This window comes from Serinus canaria, chromosome Z, assembly GCF_022539315.1.
Source record: "Serinus canaria isolate serCan28SL12 chromosome Z, serCan2020, whole genome shotgun sequence".
NCBI lineage: Eukaryota > Metazoa > Chordata > Aves > Passeriformes > Fringillidae > Serinus > Serinus canaria.
In genome coordinates, this window is record NC_066343.1 from 73,943,443 (window position 1) to 73,965,754 (window position 22,312).

A 22,312-nucleotide genomic window follows, 5' to 3' on the forward strand; every position below is an offset into this window, starting at 1 on the left:
AAAAATCCAGGCATTTGACATGGTTCTCAAAGCCTCAGCCCTGAGACAACTTATAAATGAAATTAGGTTTTTCTTTGGAGGAAGGGTTCCAAAAAGTCAACTCTGTGCCTCCAAGCTGCCAAAAGGCAACTCAAAAATCATTTTTAGGTTTGGATGTTTACATTAACCACCTGGTGTTGGATTACATGGCTTTGGCAGTACTATGAAAATCAAGGCTCAGGCAGGGCTAGTACAAGAGAGATCAGAACCCCGCTCATGGAATTAAAGTCAATGCTACACAAAATTTGTTGTCAGTTTTTTTAGCACTGTGATACATGTAAGCAGCTGGCTCCCCATACTTTACTGAAAACATCTCCACTTGACTACTCCCTATTTGCTAGGTGTTTTATTTTGCAAAATAGCCTAACTGAAGAAAAAAAATCACGTTTTATTTGTGTTTTGGACATCAGTACTTTGACTGGCATAAGAGAGGGAGGAAGTCACATTCTTTATGTACCGCAGGCATTCTGCATTGAGATGCTGCAGTCATCTGCATGAATTTGAAGAAGAGCAGAACAGCAGTGTCAGAAAGGCACTGGATTAAGAAATAGGGGTAGGTTAAAGTTAGTCAAGAACTGCCAAAGGCACTGAAATGAAATACAGACAAGTGAACATTACAAACACAGATAAGCTCCCTTGTGCCTCTAAGCTCTGGCTGGAACAGCAATGGCATGAGAACATTTGAGTGGTACCAGCAGTAGTCAAAAACAGTGACTTCAACACAGACCAGAAAGGTCCTGCACCCAGGCAGCAGCACCACAGGCAGTGTCTGCAGGGCCCTGGCACTCTCCTTGGAAGGGCCCACCCTGAGAAGAGGCAGAATCAAGGTTCAAGTTCAGTGTTCAAGGCAAAGCAACTAACACTGCCACAGGTGAAAGGCACATTCAGAAATCCACAGCACAGAGACCACAGCGTTAGGCCACCTGACTGATTTAAGTTGCAACCTGCTCAAAAAAGTGAGTCTGACCCAGACAAGTTGATCTTATCTGTCTCACAGGTGAAAGTAAACACCTGAGATAGCAGGCTGCAATTTGATTGTGGCAGGGAAAAAACAACTGCTTTAATAAACTCCATCAAGAGTAGGAGTCTGTACCACCAAATACACACAGATCCTGAACCTCCACAACAGCTGCATGGAAAGTGGCATTAGGTATTAGGATCTAAACTCTGCCTTTCCACCCACCACATGCAGGACACTTGTACCATTTAACTGGGTGGATAAGGGTAACTCCTAACCTTCAATGAAAAAATATGGACAGCAATTAATTAAAAAAGAACAAACGGCCATTTTGAGAATTAAAACTTTTATTAGTGTATTCACATATTAGGCAAATGCAACACGCATGAAGCTTATTTCTTAGGTCCACAAGTTCTACCAATACATTAGTCTACTGGTAAAACTAGCACAAACTGGTAACTGCTTTGCCAATTTTTGAAAGGTGTCTGGCCCATTTTCTCAAGGCTTGATTTTTGGTATTGCTTCTATGCCCTAGTCATTATGGCATAAAAATATCCATCACTATCATCAATTCAGTCAAGTGATTAAAAGCTGTAACACTGGCCACATTTTTGTTCTCAAAGCTAAGTTATCACTAGCTGTACTTACAAAGTACAGAACTAGTGTAAATGATGAAACAATGGAAAAAAACAGACAAAGGCAATCCTGCTACTGCCACAATAACAAAAGAATGACAGACAGCTAGATCACAAGATTGTTAGTAAGATGTGTATTTTTCAAGTCAGAATAACCCTTCTATACAGTTTCCCAACCCAGCCCCAACCCAGACTTATTTGTAGAATATATTTCAGAATATTTTTAATATGGTGCAGCTGTAGTGTCCAAGGGTTCACAATAACATGCACTGTCATGAAGAACCTGGAAGTCCTCCTTCGCTGGTCATACCTCAGCAACCACTATTCTAGAGGTTTTGCAGAAGCAACTACTTTTAATAACAAGGCCCATTATGACATAATGAATGCGCATGATCTGGTGTGTAAGTAAACTATAAAAGCAACTCAGATAAGGAATTTAAATTCTGTTACTGAAATATGTTAAGAAGCTGCATCTATTTAAAACCTAAACAAAGAGTCTAGCTTACCCCAGGAAATAATTTTTCAAGGTATACAGCTCCAAAAACTAAACCCCATTCTTTTCAGTGACATATGAAAAAAATGAAAAAAATACAGATGATAAGGGGTAAGACTTATTAAATGAAAAAAAAATACAGATATAAGGGGTAAGCCAATAACCTTGTGCACTTATTCCAATATCCAAAGCCATGGTAAATTCTCAGTCCATGAGAAAAAAAATCACTCATTTCAAATGATCCAAGGTACAAAAAAGTCCCAAATTACACCACTGCCAGCAATACTGCTGGCAACAGATGCATCAACTCAAATGGGTATCAAAAAGTAGGCTGCTAGTGTGATGGACACTCAGAATTTATAATATGAATTCATTTTAGGCCCCATTAAGTATATAAAGTGTCTTAAGACTTCACAGATGAATCTCAAGACATTTCTTTCCCTTCCTAAGGAGGGACTTTCTCTTTAAGAACGCAGCAAAAAATTCAGCTTTTCTATAAGGAAACTCTTTTTATGTTTAGGACAACTTGAAAACCTGTTTATATTAAAAAAATATAAAAGAATAAGGGAGCAAAGTCTTGGAATTTCTTGAGATACTTGCCCCAACCAAAAAACCAAAATTACTATTCATGGGAACTAAAATGTAGAACAGCACAATACTGTGATATTTGAGATCATGATACATTATCTGTATATATACTTAGCTATTCATGTTATTGATAACCATTAGGACACTCAATTATATACCCAATAAAAAACACCATTAAAGAGTCTTTAGCACTGTCCCTTCTTTCTGAAGAAGGCTTTTCTATACACTAAATTTTCATCTAGTATCAGAGTATAGGAAACAGAATCCACAAGGTGCTTTAACTGATGAGACCTCAAGTGCTGTTTTTTCTTTTCTTTTTTTTTTCTTTTCTTTTTTTTTTTTTTTTTCCTTTTTAAAAAACCTTTTCAGATAGTAAACAGTTCATTGGGACCACACACAAATACTACGACAGACGAGCTGTTATATTAAGTCTGTTGACTGGACTCGATTTTTAGCCCACTGGTGACAGAGGAGAGTTTTAGGACATGCTGGAGCAGCGAACTGAAGGGGAGCCCATCTGAGTCAATACTTTGTCCAGCCACTGTAGAGGCCCGTTCAGGTGAAGCTCAATCCAGCAAGGAGTGCTTGTTACCGTCTGCCGCCTAAAAAACAAAGAATAGGGAAAAGTCACTCTATGGGGTTGGTGTCACGAGGTTTTGGTAGCAGGGGGTGCTTCCGCCAGAAGCTGTCACAAGCTTCCTTTGTGTATGGCAGAGATACCCTTTGGCAGCTCTGAAGATGGACATGTTGCTGGTCAAGGCTGAGCTAGGAATGGTAATGCCTCTGGTATAACTGATTTAAGAAAAAAATGTGGTTGTTACCCACTTTTAATTGCCACAGAAGAGCAGGGGCGAGAACAAGTGAAAGGAACAACTCTGCAGACACAAAGGGCAGTGGAGAAAGAGGGGCAGGAGCTGTTCCAGGTGCCAGAGCTGAAATTCCCCTGCAGCCCATGGAAGGCACCAGGGTTGCAGAGATGCACCTGCAGCCCCTGGAGGCGCCCACAACAGAGCAGGGGATGCCTGAGAGAGGCTGTGAACCTATGGGAGGCATGTGGAGAGGGGAGCCCATGCTAGAGCAGCCTGTCCTTTGAGGACTGCACCCCATGGAAGTGTGATACACGTTGCAGCAGTTAGTGAAGAATTGTTGCCCATGGGATGGACTCACACTGGAGAAGTTCATGTCAAACTGTCTCCTGTGGGAGGGACCCACACTGGAGCAGGGGAAGGATTCCAACTCCTCTTCCTGAGCAGTGGCAGGACAGCACCTGAAGAACTGACAATGACAAACATTCCTACCCCCCTTTGCAGCAGCGGGAAAAGTTAGAGCTGGCAAGGGGTGAAGGTGTTTTAGGTCTTATTTTACATCTCATTATCTTGCTCCCATTGTGTTAGCAATAATTCATTCAATAACTCTGATTCAAGCCTGTGTTTCCCAAATGACATTTGGTGAGGGTGTCTCCTGGTCCTTTTTTCATGACCATTTTGCTCTATTTTCTCTCCCCACTCCTCTCCTGTGCACAGGAGAGGGAGAGCTACTTTGGTGGCTGCCTGGAATCCAGCCAGAGTCAACCCACTACTGCCAGAAAGCAGGTTCAGCCATCACAAAATTCTGCATCATATGATTAAATATGTTTCCATACATATCTAGTACACAGAGATAAAAATCTGTAACCATTACCGTAACTGTTACTAAATTTTTTCCAGAAAAAAAGGTCCCAGAACTCTAAAGCACTTTACATATATAAGACAAATCAAAAATTACACACTTGCCCATAATACAGGAAGAATATTTCACCCTGGAGAATAATAACACAAGTATTTTCTTCAAGTGCCACACCAAGAGCCTGACTTCTAAAAAGATATTCAGAAGTGAAGGCTGTCCAACTGATGCAGTGATCACACCACAAACAACTGTGTGCAGCTGTATCTCAACCTTTCAAGGGTCTGCATGCATAACTGGATTTGAATTTTGTAGACAACTACTAAGAAATATGGAATAGAAACCCTTGGCTCTGCACTGTCAGCATGGTTAACAGCACAACGCCATGGTGATAAGCTCTGGCTTTTTGGCGTAAACTATATAATAAATGTATAAGGAAACTGGTAGATGTTGTCAGAAACACTGTATCAAAACACAGTGTGTGGTTATACTGTGCTAACTGATGGTATCTCAAAGGAACAAAACTTTATCTCTGATTTCCTGTAATCTTACACTTCTACATGTGTTTTGTACTATAACATCCTCACAGAAACAACTGAAGTAGAAATTGGGTTTCCCTTGTCCTTTATACTAACTTCCCTACAATTTTCCACAATAGACTCCCTTATTTAAACACCATATAACAAATTTCAGTAAAGCTGAAGGACTGACACCCATAAAAGCTCCATTCTCTCTCCCATATATCTTTGTTTCACAAATCTGTTATTCAAATATCTTCCTTCTCATCTCCAAAATAAAGAAACCAGTATTGGACAAAACCAACTCTGCCTGAGAAATCCTATTTCACTGTACCCACTCTAAGCATGGGAGTTTTTCCTAACCGGATTGGCAAGACTATGGTTGCTAAGCCAGTTTTTCATAGTAATTCTAGCTATCCCAAGATTCAAAGGCAGCAGATTACTCAGACACAAATGGAGCTCCCCCATTTTTACTGTCAGCACTGCAACCCTTTGCTTTAAAGGAAATCTGTTTATATAAACAGAGGAACTGAAAAGGCAGAAAGATTAAGACAGTGAAGATTGATTTCAAAAGTTTCACATTTTCTAGGAGAAGACAGCAGCTGGGGTCTGTGCTCTTTCAGCACTCTCCAAAACAGTTATCTTAGCCCCAAATGCCTATGCCAGAACAAAGTGATACAACAGAAAAACAAATCTAAACCACAGGAAATATAGTTCCATTTACTCTTGAATCCTCTCCCAGAGAAGGAATTTCATCATTCCACCACTGTCAACTCTCCTACAATGCATTTCACACCACAATTCCTCAAAATTTTATGACTGGTTCAGTTCAACAATCCTCCCTTTGCACCACTCTGGTAAAAACTGGTAAAAATAGTGACAGTCACTGAGCAACCATCTAAAAGCTAGAAACTCAACTTCTTCAACCCAAAGATTTCCAGTTCAAAGTACCTCTGATGAACTTTCTTTAGAAGATGATCCTGGACCTGGATAGCTCCTGTGCTAACATGAACATTTGACTGGTGATCTGAACTTCTACCATCCCCAATTTGGGCCAACATGTAACAAAGCAAAAAGCTTTGTTAGGTATTGTGTCTACCAAGCCTATAAAACATATCACTTTGCTGCACCTGCACATGTATGCACATATGCTCAAAATGCAAGTAATGCTTTGCCTAAGCCTGTTCTATGAGAACTGTTTTTTTCACATAATAATGAAACACAGATGTTTTAACACGAGTGATGGGGTTTACAGTGTTTCCTGATCCATTTCAACAAGTCAAGCTACATTAATTTAAATTCAAGGTTGTGTCATTGGAGCCACCTCTTCTTGCTCTAATCCCAACTGCAGCATATTTACAAGCTTTGTGTATCAGTAATTTATTAGCATCATCTTAAAGAGAAGTGCAAAGAAATTAGTTCATCATGAGTCAGTAACCAGTTTTTGTGCTGTTTTGACAGTGCTACCACTGCAGCTTTTTCAATCTACAAAGTTTACAGACCAACCACCAACATCCTCCCCACTCAGAAGTAACTTTAACAAAAGCCTCCTCAATTTTAAACGAGCACTTACACTCACTTCAAGATGCCTCTATATAATCTGACTGATTAAGCCTTTCTTCTGCTCAGATTTGAATGTTGTATTTAATTATGCCTAAGTGTATACATACTTCTTCAGAGCCAAATCCAATAACTCTTTAAACCTGAGCCAGATTTTTTTTCCTGTGTACTTCTTCCTAACAAAGAGGTACCAATTTATTCCATTACTCAAATTTCTCATTTCATCTCATTAGACTACTACAAAATTGGCTTCATTTAGCTGAGAAACCTCCCCCACATACTGACACTGCTATTTACATGTATGCATTTCAAGACCAGAAAAAGGAATCAACCCAAGTTGAGCCTACACACCATTATTCAACTCTAGAAAAAACATGGCCTTTAAAAAAATCATTATGTATTATGTCAGACTTCATTCTTTCAGTGGACAATTTCTAGAAAGGTTTAAGAGATTTGTTTAAAACCACAGGTCTAGCTATCCAAAATAATGAAATCTTTAAAACTGCTCAGTTAGAAGTCAATTCCTTTTCTTCTTGAATTTCTATACTGCATTAAAAACAGGCACTGTCCTCAACTACCACTTTTCATTTGTGCTAATAGAGAACACAACTGGAATCTACTCAAAAGCAGATAGACTGCTATTTCTTTCCACTCAAAGAACTGTTTTTAGAAGTTTTACTACATAAACACAGTCATCTTACTCCTGCAAAGCTTTTTCCACTGCAAGTTCCAAAATACTTGCCATCCCTTAGATTCATGCTCTCCAGCAATTCCACTCTGCAAGAGGCACTGCAAGTCTCTCTGCTGGGTACCACCGACCCCATCCTGCACCACAGCCTAAAGAACTCATGCTACACGCAGAGCAGGACAGAGACCAGAATGACTGCAAGTCTAACACACAGCAAATAATCTCACAGCATAAGCTGGAACTTTGAGATGATGGGGCAGATTTCACCACAACATGCAAACCAGCATGGCTGAACAAGGGAACAGAACTTTGATGACATTCCTTGCTCAACAGTTGGCTTCAATGCAACACTAAAATCAGTTTATGGACTTTGCAACTTAGCAGTTCCATAGCTGAGGGAGGGAAAAAAGGAAAATATGGGTTCAATTTGCAGACAGCATATCCACAATAGCAGCAAGAAGTGTGTATGTATGGCTTTCAAACCAGGCAGAATTGGTATACTAGTGAAAGAACAAAAACTGTTAACTCTAAGAACAAAGGAGGTTCTTTTCTTACCTGTATTCAGCCCCCCATCCTTTAACAAAGCTCATTCTTATGGTACACATTCTAGTAAGCTGATAAACTGCTTCAAAGCCCTGATTCACAGATTGAGCCAGAAGAGCAGCAAATTCTTGGTTATTAAAGATTTTTAGATTGCATCCTATAAAGAGTCAAAAAGGTACAGTCAGTGAATACACTTGCATTTGCTACACAGGAGCCTGACTCTATGAAGAAATCACAAAAAAGGAAAGGGAATGTCATTCGGTGAACACCCTCACTGGGTATTTTCACATGAGACCTTTGGTAGGCCACTAACCTGGAGGAATTTTGCACACGGTTGCAGGATGCCAGCCGTATCTTTGATTACAGTTGGGGCTCTGAACGAAGATTGCGCTATCACTCAGGCACTCAGCAAAAACCTCTCCGCCAATGTAATACAGACGCACTCCCCTGCCTGTAGTAAAATCCAAAGGAACTCCAGTTATGGCATGACACAAGCAGATTAGAGAACATGGGGATTTATTTTTCAGAGAAGGCCAAGGTTTTTATTTACGACACAAACAGAAATCAATTATCTACATGACCTCACTGCTGTGCTGACAGCTTAGCAAGAGCAGAACAAAATTAAATTGCATTTTACTCCCACGAATGCAAAATATATGAAGGAAAAGCAGAATAATTTTTGGTCAAAAAATGGAAGAGCCTTTTCCAGCCATGTAATGGCTTGTAACTAAATCCAAGCTCAGAAGCAGTGTTCATAAAAACAGAATTAAAACTTGAACTAATATTAAAGCATTGTATGCAAAAATAATATGACTTCATTTAGCCCTATTACAAAAAAAACACCCAAAAAAAACCCAAAAAAAAACCACCACTGTGAAAAAAAAAATCTCAATTTTCCACCTTTAAAATGTTACTTTGTTCTGTCTCTGAGTGGAAAACAAATCTGCATGGTTTATTTCTAGCAGAAAGTAAATAATGTGCAAATGATCTCCCAGAGAGAACTATTTATAATTAACAGATACTTTAGAGGCCACAGTTTCCATTCGCCTTTTTCGTTAAAACAAATTTTCAAACAAAATGTGAGCTCCCTCTATTAAAGAGTAAGGGCTCATGAGACTTTTGCTTTTCCTCATCATTGATCATTTGACCAGTCAGCACAGGCACAGACTGGGTTTCAGCACATCTAAAATTTTATTCAAGCATCTGGATTTGGCATTTGGACTTGGCATAAAATGAGTCGGTTCTACAGAAGAGGTTGAAATTTTACTGCAAGTAAAAATAACAACAACAACCAAAAAATCTCATAAATGTTGCTAATGAAAGTATCCAGGAAAAAAAAAAGTAAGTATGAAGATAGTTTACTGAAGAACTCAAAGTCAAGACACTACATTGTGGAAAGCAACATTCTTGACTAACCATTACAAAGAAAACCTTAATCATGTCAAAACAATGGGTTCTCAATAGCAGCTTTTCCCATTTCAGGAATGAATCCAGAATTTCATTTTTATCAGTGTCTATTCTGCAGTTTATAAACTACAGTAAACCAAGCAACATGGGAATACTGTGTAATTAAAGCTTAAATTTCAATTACAAGCAATTCTGAATACAAATGTGGCCCAGGGCAGAGCGGTCCGTGGAGGATGCTGGTAGCCACGAAGCTGCCCCTGGGATGCTTTGGTGCACCATCATTTTCCAGAAGGCAAGAACAGCAACGTGAGCTACAGGAATGCCACACAGTACAGTGGCTTCCTCCTGTGCTGCCCTGAGCGTGACAGCTGTGTGACTGACTGCAGCTGCCACCAGCCATGGGGCTACGGAGTGAGGAAAGGCAGCTCCTTTCAGCTCCAGCCATCACTACATCTCTTCCCAGTTCAAACTAGCTTCAGCAGCAGAAGCTGCTACATTTCTCCCTTATTTCAGAAGCAGTGACTGTGTCTTTCCACTTCTGTTCTCAGCCTTGACAAGCCCTGAGAGATATGGCTGATGGCTGGCTGCACAAGGGTGAAAGGAACCCAACATACATCCTACCTGGGTCATTCCAGATAATTTAACCAACAAAATGAAATCAAATAGTTAAAAGACCAGAGATCTTTACCTATATGTCGCCTTGTCATTTCCACTGTAGCATTTCTGTTTACATTGGAAAGCAGACCTAGACAAAATCGCTCTGAATTTGATGGATCTGTAAAGCCATCTACAGTCAGGGAAGGCTGAGACGCATGGAAGGTTTCTCCCACTCTTTGATTCAACTCATAATATGCTATTGAACACCAAAACGCAGGCTCCGAGTAAGTAACTGGTTGCAAGTCTAAAAAAAAATTTTAAAAACCAAACTTAACACAGATTTTGAGGCTGAAAGTAGATCAATCTACCCTGCTATTTGTCTCTCCCAAAAATGACAGCACTAGTCTCCTCAAACTACTCAAACTATATTTTGCTTGCTGTCCTTTTTACCTACTTCAGTAAATAGAATGGAATTCAATCTTCCACACAAGGGAAGGAGGAGGGGAAGAAGGGATGATCTAATCTGACCACAGCTCATTTAGTTCAGTACTTGCATTTTGCTCGGCAAAATGATTAAGCTAATGGTGCTCTGAGCGCCAGACGTTGAGACATTCCTGTTGCCTTTTCTGTTGCTTGCAAACATTTTGGCAGCATTAAAGAAAAGATTAAACTATCAAACACTGAACAACAAAAAGGAAAAAAGAATATGAATATCATGTTCTTTTGTATTACACTGTCTCTTTAGATAAAGGTAGTTCTAAGCTACTTTATTGTCCCCTACTAGAGACTCTTCCCTGTGTATCTTCAGTTTTTTTTCTTCACTGCTTCCCCTTTTTACCTACCCTAATTACTTACTCAGCGTTCTGCATTTTCCTGTCACATCCTGTCACCATTCCTTAAACAAACCCATGGCAATCTGATCTTCCTGTGGCACTTAGACACACAGCAATAAGCACTGGATCAAAGCAGGTGGGCTACTAATGTGGGAGCAACCACTGTGCTGTGGTTACAGGTGAAACAGTACATGAGAAGAGCAGCAGAACACACATACAAAGGAGACAGCATTATGGGGAGGCAAACATCCTTTTAAACTATTCATTTCATAAATGCTATTCCTGCACACACAAAGATACCACTCCTTCTCTTTGCTACAAGCTCAACAGGTACAGAAATAAAGTAATTCTTAACAGGTGATTAACCCAGCCCCATTATGCTTTATATCAGGAAGCCAACACAACAGTGACCTCTTAATATAGCTCTTAATTTCTTACAGCACATTTTCACTTTTAAAGTAATTACATATATAATGAAAAGTCACTACACATGGAGAAATAATTGTAAGTATTTCCAGCTTACCCAGGCTATGATTAACTGGAGAGAGAGTACTAGGAGACAGCTCTGCTGGAGATCCTGTTGAAGCAAGACAGACAGGTATCAGAGCAAATGGTTTTTGTTATTTCAGATCAGCAGGCATAACCATTATCTACATCAGGTTTTCACTGAAGTTTTTCAGAGTAAGAAACCTCAGTTTTCTGGAATATCACACACTTACTCTGAATTAGGATTCCATTCAATCTTCCAGACTTCTGGGTACCCACCCCTCCTTGTAAAGACTCAATTAACTTAGATTTGGCAGAACTCTGCTGCTTTGTGCACGCTCTCAACGTTATTTATGCACTTCTCCAGCAAGAAGGTAGTGACTTCCCAAATTCAGTAAAAAAGCAGGTAAGAAAGAGTCTATGAGACAAGCAAGGCATTGCCTCTCTGTTCTCAAAGAAAAAGGTTTATCTTGGAAAAGATCTTCAGAATCTGAAGGGAGCCTTCAAGAAAGTTGGAAAGGGACTGTTTACAAGAGCAGGTAGTGACAGGACAAGAGGGAAAGACTTCAAACTGGAAGAGGAGAGATTTAGATTAGATATTGGGAAAAAAAATCTTTATGCTGAGGATGGTGAGGCCCTGGCACAGGTTTCCCAGAGAAGCTGTGACTGCCCCATACCTGGAAGTGTCCAAGGCCAGGCTGGACAGGGCTGGGAGCAACATGGGGTAGTGGAAGGTGTCCCTGGTGGAAAGAGACGGTCTCTAAGGTCCCTTTTATCCCAAACCATTCTATAATTTATGATTCTATGATCGCCAGAAAAGAGCAAGCTAGATTTCTTCATTTGAGGAAATAATTCTTTCCCAGCAGGAAGAATTTAAATGCTCATAAAAACATGAACTTTCCAACACAATTTGCACACAAGGGGGCAAAATACAGAAAGGCTTTCACAGAAACATTCCTACAGTGACTGCTGATGTCAGGCTGTTTTAATTAGGGTATTTATTGTCACATAGTGGGAAAATATTGCAGTTCTTACAGAAACTGGTGCAGCAGATTCCAACTTACTGAAAATGGTTGCTAACATTAGCTAACCAAGCACACTCAAGTCTGCCAACACACAGCAGGAGGTTCTAATCCAGCACATTAACTGTGCTTTGTCCAAGTCTAAGGTCAACCACATTATCTAGAAACTCTTACATACAAAGGCACAAATGCAGTTACTTTTGCCACAGAACCTTCCACACAAGAACTAATTTGAGACATGGCAGAAGTGACAAGTTTGTCAGAGTTAGAGACAGGTCCTCAGAACGCAGACTGTCTATACCTTGTTTAGGCCAACAGACATTGTGCTTCAATGAACCTGTTTCCTGGGGAATGGTTGAAACCAATTAGCTATTAAAATCTATTTTAAGGGTTTCTGGTCAAGTCTTAATTAGACTTGTATGCTTCTGTTACAGAACAAATGTAATATACTTAATGTGTCACAGAATGTTTTAGAAGCATTTCCCTAGCAAAAAACTGCTTTGTTCATTAAAGACTGAAAGTGGTATTTTAGGCATAAAACACCAGGTTTTACAGAGGAAAACTGCACTCATCTTTTGGGCTGAATTCATGCTCATATGCAGAGGGATCACAGCTAGTAATACCAAGCCTTGTAAGTGATGAAAAACAAATGTTACCTGTATCCATGCTTTGGTTCAGCTGCTGGTCACTTGTTTCTCCATCTTCACTGATATATCCTGGAGGAGGTGTTTCTTATGAAAAAAAAAAAAAAAAAAAGAAAAGTCCACCAATTTGTAAAATGACTAGGCAAACTATTGTAAGATATAAGTCTTGTGCATTTTGTCATGACATCTTCATGAGCTCTGTTACCCACCTGAACACTGAATCTGAATGTCATTTTGCCATCCCTTTTTCCTTACTGTAGGACTTAAACATGTTACCTGCCTTATTGGTATGTAAAATATATCTTCTTTTGTATGTCAGTCAGTTGCTGAAATTTGTTATATAAATACCAGAATCATTGTTTGTTCCATTTAAGACAACATGCTGTCACTACAACGAGTAACAATTTTGCAATTGCGATCAACAGCTTTCATATTTAGTAGAATTACAAATGAAAAAAACCATCTGGTGATTTCCACAAAAAAATAATGTGAGCTGTCTTTATGTAGGATAACCATCAGATCAGATACCCTCCCACACCTTACTGAAGTTGTTAGATTTAAAGGTTGTTTTTCAGTCCCCAAATACGTATTTCTTCCATACACAACAGCTGATTTGACTCATTTATAACTATATTAACTTAAAGCACTGCACAAATTCTATTATTGTTACCACTAATACTTCTAAGCTCTATTAAAACTAGCATCTACTCTTTTAACAAGCTTTCTTTAAAGACAGAAATTCACAGACCAAAGCAAATTCAGTACCAACTTTGAAGCATTCTGATACCAGAAACTGTGTCTAATTCCTCAGAAATATCTTCAAAACCCAGGACAGTATGCATGTTCCTTTTCTCCACTCAAGATGTTCTTTGTAATCCAGATAACAAGTTAACCAACTGCCTTTGAACTGGGCAAATGTCTTTTCCTACATATTATAGGCAAAACCTGTGTTTCTTTAGTGAAAGTGTTTGAAGTTAACTATCTCTACGATCACCTTAGAACTGTCTCTGAAACTTGCAGGGGTTAAACACCTTTAATTACACTATTACCAAACAGTAGAAATTTAAAGATAAAGCCTTTTTGCTTAAGAAATAAAATAAAGTTATAACAAGCATCATGTCTGAGATGTACTGCAATATTGTGAGATCAGAAGGAAACTAGTGAAACTAGATTAAGTCAGTTGATTAAATAAAAATGAACTGAGAGAATTTTATCTTTGATTCATTCTGTGTGCTAAATATAGACATGACAGAATTCAACTTAAAAGGACAATTAAAGGAAATCATCACTAGTAAGAAGTACGATCACAAAAATCATAACCATTTTGAAGATTTTTACAGCATTCATTGTGATAAAGAGGACTCCACCCTTCTCCAAATCATTAGCTACAGCTAAGCCCACAGCTGTTGCAAAAGGTCAATACACATTTCTAATCCAACCCATGACTCCTGTTTCCAGTTGCTAATCTAGGCTCTTTGGCACAGATTTTTTTCCATGTCTAGTCTCTGCCCAAGTAGAGAAGATTTACTCTACCCAGTACTATTAGCAGTTTAGGGTCAGAGGTTGAGCATCACACAGCTGGAAATGAACACTCAGGTGGGGCACCAAAAATTTGTAGTAGAGCTTGATTGCTGCCAGAAGTGTGGATGATGCAGCTCAGCCCATCCAGAGCCTGAACTGGAACATGCAGCTCCCAAAGGCCTCCCTGCACCTTTGTGACCACCGAGCTCTCTTGCACATCAAGTACTGAGACAGGTCTGCGGTACAAAGCTACCAGATGTGAACGTGCCCTACAAAACGGGTCTCTGAAAAAGGCTATCAAGACACACAAGGCTTATCAGAACCCAGACAAGCATTCCAGATTAAGTCAGCAAGGTCAATAAAGTAAGATACCACCATATGAGCACAGGAGGAGGTGTCAGTGACAAAGAGGAGGAGGTGTGGTTACGTGCATAAACATTTGAAGATCATGTGAATGCCTACAATCACCTTGAGCAAACTTCCTGCAAATAACTACTTTAGCTCATTTCCATAGCACTGGATTTGCAGAAAGTAGCTTTCCATTAAGCTGTTTGCAAATCTTACCAAAAGCCCTCAGTGTGAGTTAAAGAAGTATACGCAAGTTAAGAAAGCAACAACAAATTCTTGTGCCTTAAATTGCTCTATAAAGGTGGAAACAGATGTGGCCAAAATTAAAAAGAAAGGTCAAATTAATTGGTTGTTTAATGCCATTTCAATTCTTGGATATATTTAAAGAAAACACAAGCAACATTCTGCTTAAGACCTGTATGTACAACTTGTATATTGCACATATTTGAGTTTTGGGGGCAGTCATCTCATTCTTTCAGAGACTCCAGATGTGAATTTTCAGCTTATTCGTAACATGAATGCATGAAACATTTATGAGCAAACTTCAGCTTTACTTGGTTTTACACTCCATGTGACTTTCTGAAGAGATAGGAAACAGGAAGTTGGGGCAGGAAGGTTTTTATGTTTCAATGAGGGTAACAGGGTTTCAGGTGCAGCAGATTAGCATTGTTTGTTTTGGGGTGGAAAAAAGAGGGAGGAGAAATTCTTTAACAGTTCAATATTGTTAGGTTGCTCTTTCATACTAGAAGGATAAAACAGTATGCACACAATAGTAACAAAAAGCTAAAGCAGACCACTACTGATGTGAACTACAGATCAAGACACATAAATAATTGCTTTGCAACTTAAAAAGTTTTCTCCACATATTACATAGGATGAGACTGAGCATCAGTTTATTACTCAATCTCAAATGCACAGCATTTGGCAACCCCTGCATGTTTGTGAAAGAGGCTTAAAGCAGAAGGTGAAGATCTATTGTGGACTTATTAGCATTCTGAATCTCAAACAAGCTACTGAAACAAGTGAGCTATTGTGAAATGACAGCAATATGGTTTCATGCAGGATGATGTTCTGCAAACAACAGTGTTTAGGTATTTGCACTGTAATTAATACAGGAAATCAACTAAATCTAATTTAGTGGTGCATATTTCAATTAATTTGATCATTTACATGGATGAAATGACCATCTTTGTTCCAGTGGCACAATGTCAGAACACGCTGTCTAGAGTGGGAGTTAGGAAAATACCTGGTATGTAATTGCTCTGTGGTTCAATCCCAGCTGGAAAGTTAGTGTTCTCAGGAATGGAATGGGTATAGTCATCCAGAGGGGGCAGCTCCGTTAGGATCTCAGTGTGCCGTGGCACGAGCACGGGAGGCAAGACTGGAAAGGCAAAATTCAAAAATCGCTGGTAATCAAAATACACAATTTTGTGAGCTAAAATGAAAAAATAAATCTAAAACATCTAAGAGCTTCTTCAGATGTTTTGAAATCTTCTGAAACTCAGCACTACTAATAATACATTTGCACAGCTAGTTACTGGAAGAAATGGGATTCCTGTGGTGCCTTAAATAAGACCATTCCACATTAGCAAAGGTAAATCAACTTTTTTGTCCTATCCAGTCTGAACTGCACCTGGCCAGCTGGAAACTGCTGGCAGTCCTGGAAGTGTTTATAAAACATTTGTAAAGATTTTTCAGTAACTTTACTATTAAAAACTTTCAGAGAAACAATCTCAAAAACAAATCTTTACCTTCTATCCAGAGAGGACATCAACTTTCTCTTGTTTTTAATTTAAAACATTATGCTGAATAAACACAAACAGATGCTGACACAGAAAGTTAGAAGCAGTCCTCCTACCTGGTGTCTCCACTCTCTGGTAGTGGTAAGGGTTTACACATACTTCATCCTTTTTAAGATTAAAAGCATATTCACAGTTTTCAATTGCCTTAAGTTCATGGTGGCTGTGAAGGTCTGGCCAGCGCCACAGGCGGCAGTAAATGACATGTGGCAATCCCTTGCGGTGAGACACCTGCAGACGGCCATCGAGAGACCTGCAGGGGAAAGATGTGGAGAAGCATTTACAGACTGCGTGCTGCCTCGATCACTCCAGCAACAGAGTACACACATGGGTAGCTCATTCTCAGAATTCAGTGCATTGACTCTGCTAGTCATCTATACTCTAATTGAAAGTCTTCAAATGCACTGAAAATGATGGGATCAAGCAAAGTCAACTCATGTTTGAGCTGCTCAAATTATTGCCAGTGAATTTAGAGTTCATTAAAAGCCACTTACATACAACCAGGTATTTAGAATGATTGCTTCATATACTTTTTTTTTTAATGCAGAAGACTGTTGTTAAAAATAAAATCACACATTTAATGGTCCTTTCTACTACTAAAGGCACCTCAAGGCTTTGCTGTGGCATGGATGCTTTATGGTTTTAAGCATAAGAACTCCCACAGGACTGCAAATAAGCCTATAAGCAGTCAGCTGCCCAAGTGATCCACATGGCAGTATAACTGCAATGCAAAACACATGAATGCACATCTTGTAAGGGCTGTACAGTTTATCTTCTTCACTTCATCTGCCTTGCTACCAGCTGAAAATGTTTTGCTAGTTTTAAGACAGACTGCATATGCTTACACAAATGCAGATGTTTATGATTGTTATGGGATGGGAGACAAACCTCAATACACAAATCAAGTAATGTGACATGAAAAAATAAAGACCCTGTTTAGAATTTGCCCACCATTAAGTACTGACAAATTTACCAACAATTCTTTAGTAGCTTGTATCTGAGCCAATTAGCAAGATTTAACTGAAAGCTTGTGGCATACAAAGCAGTTTAAACACTTTGTAAGATTAGGTCTAAAGAATTAAGTTTTCCAACTTTGTTAATATAAATACCAAATCACATTAGAGCTTGCATTTAACAAGTCTTCCCATTCTTTCAATAGCACTGGCATGAAAAAGGAGTAATAGTAGAATTAAGAGTTTCATTGGTCAAAACATCAGCTGTGAACACACTGATTTCTACACTGGCAAGGAAATACTTCAAAATGCTGTACCATGAGAGGTCTAGGAATCATTTTAGTCTATTTTATAGCTAAAGCATCCCATTACAGACCCTCCAAAGCCAATCCCTCCCACAAGATTTTTATGATGCGAGAGAGGGCAGAATATTCACCTGGTTTGTTCAGAGAAGCTGTAAAGGCCTGCTGTATCCCACTGATCTATCGTGTTTGTTGTACTCAGTCCCCAAATTTCAGAGCAAGTGCTGTGCATAAATTGAAAACAAAAACAAAAAATTGATATGAATATGGAACATGGTTATTCAAAACACCATGATGTCAAACATGGAAAAATGTACAGAATACTTCCTTTCACATAGAAGATAGAGCACTGTTAGACTGGCATTTAAACTGACATCTCATGCTATATTTTCTATATGAAGGAGGCTATCAAAATGGAACAAGTGATTCAAGGTAAATGATAAATGTTTTTAAAGGTGAACAAGTTCTCAGGTTTTAAGTAACTGATACAGTTGCAATGTTCCTTAAAACAGGCAAAACTTCCTCAGCCTAGTTCTTTACAAAATTCAATTTTAAAAGGTAGTTTCTGGGATGGGTTGGTTTTGGGTTTTTTTTTTTTGTTTGTTTGTTTTTTGGGGGTTTCTTTGTTGTTGCTTGTTTGTGGGGTTTTTTTGGGTTTTTTTGTTTGTTTCTAAACATAAACTGCCCTAAGACTTCAAACAAAGGCCATGTGTACCCAAAACTGAACATCACAATCAAGTATCACCGCTTCAGCATTAATTTCATTTTCCATGCACAGACTAGTTTGTTGCTATTCTGAAAAACGGAATTCAAACTCAGAAGAAAAACACATTATAGTTGATATTTAGCTGTTTTCTGTACTCTCCTAGGTTAAACAGCTAAATATTCTTTCACACGGTATACAAAACAGAATGTTTTACAGTCTAGTACCTTAAGATTCAACTATCACATAACTTTAATTGCTAAACCAAGCAGGAGAAAAGGAAAGGCAGCTAAGCCTTTACCAAACTGGCTCAAAGAGCAGATCACCATGGGAAAGATAAAGGAACATTCAGTCACAGACACAAACTAAAGCAGAGTAAAATTTAAGCAAAGCAAGAAAACAGCATAGGATTGTAAACAGACAGCAGACTTTCTGGAGCAAAAATTAAGCTCAGTTCTATAACATACTTGCTGAGTGGCCACTGAAAACAGACACTATTTCATATAAGTAACATACAAATATAATCTCACTTCAGAAATGGAGAGAATTTGTTTCACAAGCCACTTGAATCTCTCCTCCCTATACATGCAGCCTGAAGTTGGCTGGTTGCTGTATTACCTTCAAAATTAACAGCCTCTGAAAAATTGCAATAGGAAGAATCCAAGGTTACCAAACTTCTTATTTTAAATACAAGTGTTGTGACTGAAATTTAAATTACCAAGTTTAGCTGATAACACTCAAGTTTGGATTGAGTGCTTTAAAAAAAAAAAGGGAGGCTGATGTTTTTATTTCTTCTCATTACATAGGGAAAATTCATTAGTGTTACAAAACAAAAGAGCAGACAGCACTTCATTGGACTTGAAACCACTTTCAGGGCTGACAACCACCTCAATTCCACAGTGACTTTTAATAAAACCTAAGTGTTGGCAACTGGTGAAGGCAATGAATGAGTCTTGCTTCCTTCTTGCTCTACCACACACCTCATTTCTAATGCCAACCCACTGAGGCTGAAATGTGCATGCCAGTGAGAAGCAAGCCAAATCAATAAACTGGCTATCTGTCCAGAGAACAAACATGGCTGAAAATACATGTTTTGAGTTACTTTTCAGTCCAATCACTTCACGGTAGTTACATGAGCACTACAAAGAAGGACAATGTAAATGTGGGTGGCAACAGCCTGCTTCTATCACAAATAAATATGTTAAATAAAACAAGGTCTTTTGATATATTACTGATTATAGGTACAAGTAAAATCTTGTACTAGATGAGTTTGCCTAGTAGAGAGCAGCAGAGAGCCAGAGATGAAGGCATATTCTCTGGCATAGATCCAGCTCTTCAGAAAAGCCAACCATCCTGAACAAGTTGCATCCAAGTCTCAAGCAGCATCACAGATCTCCCAAACAAGTGGGCAGAAGGATCCTGCCCATGGCTGCATCAGCAGGGCCTGCAGCCTCTCTTTTCCACATTCTTAAAATGCAATCAGAAGCTTTTGCCCTGAAGACACACAGACACCAGGGAGCATCTCTGAGCTGTACTGTGTCCTTAAATATGCACCGCTACTGCTGCTAAGACAGATCATCTTCACATGCAATTAGAAGAACAATCAGCAGACACAAAGCCTGCTGCATATTAATTGACACAGTGAGCTCTGACAGCTCACTACCTTTGAGCAATGGATCCTTCATTTAAGCAGTGCTCCAAAACTGTGGAGCTGTCACAAAGATTACACGTTCCCAAAATTGTGGGCTGCATCACTGGAGTAAGCATGACATGCCAAGCATTTGGTTCACAAGGCTTTTAATACACCACATGCAAAAGTAAAATTTCATAGCCCTTGAAAAAACAAGATGAATAGGAACAGTATTTTATATTGCTAACCTCTTCTCCCTATTAATATTTAAAGCTGACAGCATATTCCACAACCTACAGAAAGACAAACAGTATCCTGAAGCAGACTGTGTGACAGAGCCACAGCTTAAAATGAAGCTCAAAACACCATGGAGGGAGGACAGGCCAAGAGGCACAGAAAAGTGAACAATCAGAGCAGCAAAACTGCTCCAAAGTCATTGGTTTATATGACATGCTTTCCTCTGGGATGCATGTCTGCTTAGAGCAGGGATTAGTACTAGTGTTTTACTGTTTCATCTACACCAGGACTATACTTAAACTCCAGGACTATACTTAAACTCCACAATCAAAGACAGAAGAAAGAACTTGTAGAAAATCATTCCATATGATCAATGAAGTCAGCTCAACAAAGATTTTACTGTTTGCTGGAAGAAACATCTAAAGAAATAAAGAGTTTCTCTACTTCCTGCTGATATAAAAGATCCATTGCCTACAAGGTGGAAGACTGCCCCTCACCACATCACCCAGGCAATAAATCAAGACTCTTAAAATTCATACACACGCACACCAGATCAAAACTAAATTCCTTATAACCCTAAAAACCGTACTTCAACGCACAGTACTTCCATGAAAGGCCACAGTATGTTCATTCATACACAAGCCATTGCCTGACAGAGGGCAGGCATGTCTACTCATCCCTGAAAGGTGGTGCTGGAAAGGTAACTGAATTCTGAAAGATGTTTTAACCACCAGTAAAACCATCTGAAAGTAAGACAGGACGTACAGATTTTTAATAGTGCAGAATTACTGCCTCAAAATAAACGGGAATCACTCACTCCTAAATCTACATTTCTGAAGTGTCCAAAATCTTGTGTGATGCAAAGAGTCCTTTCCATGCATTAGTCCACAAAGGTTTCAGGAGAATCACGTACTAACATCTGTACTCATAAGTCAAGCCTTGTCTGGAAATATTCCCAGGCCCTGGAACATGATCATGTATGCTAGAAAGCAGCTAGGACATTCCCCAGCACCAGGCTGTGCCAATTATTGGTCTCCCACACAATTCCCAGGTTTGTGAGTTGCACACCCTTGGGACCCAGTCACAGTGGACAGTTCAGATGCAGCTCCCCTGCTCTCCTAGCTGAGGGTTGAAGAGAATGGACAAGGCAGTCTTGAGCCAATTGGACGGTGCCTGGGAATGTTCCCAGGCACATTTAATTTATTAGGAGGGAGGCAGCCAAGACGGATCACCATTTCACCTCCAGTAAGCACTCAAGCTGAAGCCTGGAAGCACACTTCAAGCTTTGTATTTTACACATTTGATCAACAATACAAAAGCTAGTTTTTTATCTTTTAAACGCTTTTCAACAATAGCTCCCAATAGCAAATCATCATGTTCTGTGGCCTTTAGCACTCCATGCTTGAACAGAAGACTGTTACTTTTGCAGTTCCAACAAGTAAGTGAATTTATTATAAGGGACTTCAGGGACATAAAGCACCAATTTGGCTTGGATTCCCAGGTGATGTGGAGGTCTAACAAAAGAAAACTATTTCCCAGAGAAAGGAGAAATGCTGAAAAAATATTTGCAAAGAATAAGAACTACTCTTTGAGACCCAGTACTTTTAGGGAAACTAAACCTAGCAGGTATGTGATTAAGCTGCTACACACTAAACCTGGGACAACTGGGCTTTGGGACTCTTTAGGACTGACCAGAGGACTGATGTGGTAAAGAAAGGATCAGATAAGTTTATACATGGTAGAATCAAAGCTACTTCTATCAGAATCTTTCCCTAAATGGAAAGGGTTCTAAGAGCTGGTGTTTCAATCTGACTTTTTATCTGCTTATAAGGAACATCATCTCATATGATACTGTGCAATTCTGGCAAGAAGAATCTTTAAGGTGGCTATCAGCATGCGGCAGTACACAGTATGTTTTCATTTCTTCCATTTCATCATTTCCTTTAACAGGAAAATCTGAGTTCCAAAAAAACCTGTACTCTGGGCAAGAAATTACCTACACAACAATGAGCTGTAGCAAGGCTTTACAATTTTCACACAAAATGCCAAAACTGACTGTCTTTATTCAGTAAGACAGAAAACACTGACATACACAAGAAAAATGTGGTCATAGGACAACCACAACTACTGAAGATAATCTGTAAGC

The 22,312-nt window shown here is 39.2% G+C and overlaps 1 protein-coding gene across 3 annotated transcripts in view; it reads right to left on the reverse strand.

Moving 5' to 3' along the window:
* Positions 1-2,850: 2,850 nt before the first annotated feature.
* Positions 2,851-22,312, reverse strand: part of SMAD2 (SMAD family member 2) — a 48,157-nt gene continuing 28,695 nt past the window's right edge. Inside the window, exons 3-12 of one of the 3 annotated variants that reach the window (XM_050986726.1) lie at positions 17,731-17,820; positions 16,401-16,594; positions 15,789-15,923; positions 12,686-12,760; positions 11,685-11,747; positions 11,045-11,098; positions 9,780-9,992; positions 7,998-8,135; positions 7,697-7,841; positions 2,851-3,315 (exon numbers count right to left, since the gene is read on the reverse strand). In XM_050986726.1, the coding sequence (XP_050842683.1) occupies positions 3,192-3,315; positions 7,697-7,841; positions 7,998-8,135; positions 9,780-9,992; positions 11,045-11,098; positions 11,685-11,747; positions 12,686-12,760; positions 15,789-15,923; positions 16,401-16,594; positions 17,731-17,820 (1,231 nt within the window). In that variant the 3' untranslated portion in view covers positions 2,851-3,191. The remainder of the gene's footprint in view (positions 3,316-7,696; positions 7,842-7,997; positions 8,136-9,779; positions 9,993-11,044; positions 11,099-11,684; positions 11,748-12,685; positions 12,761-15,788; positions 15,924-16,400; positions 16,595-17,730; positions 17,821-22,312) is intronic. The other 2 variants (XM_030237080.2, XM_030237082.2) reach the window with 2 other exon arrangements.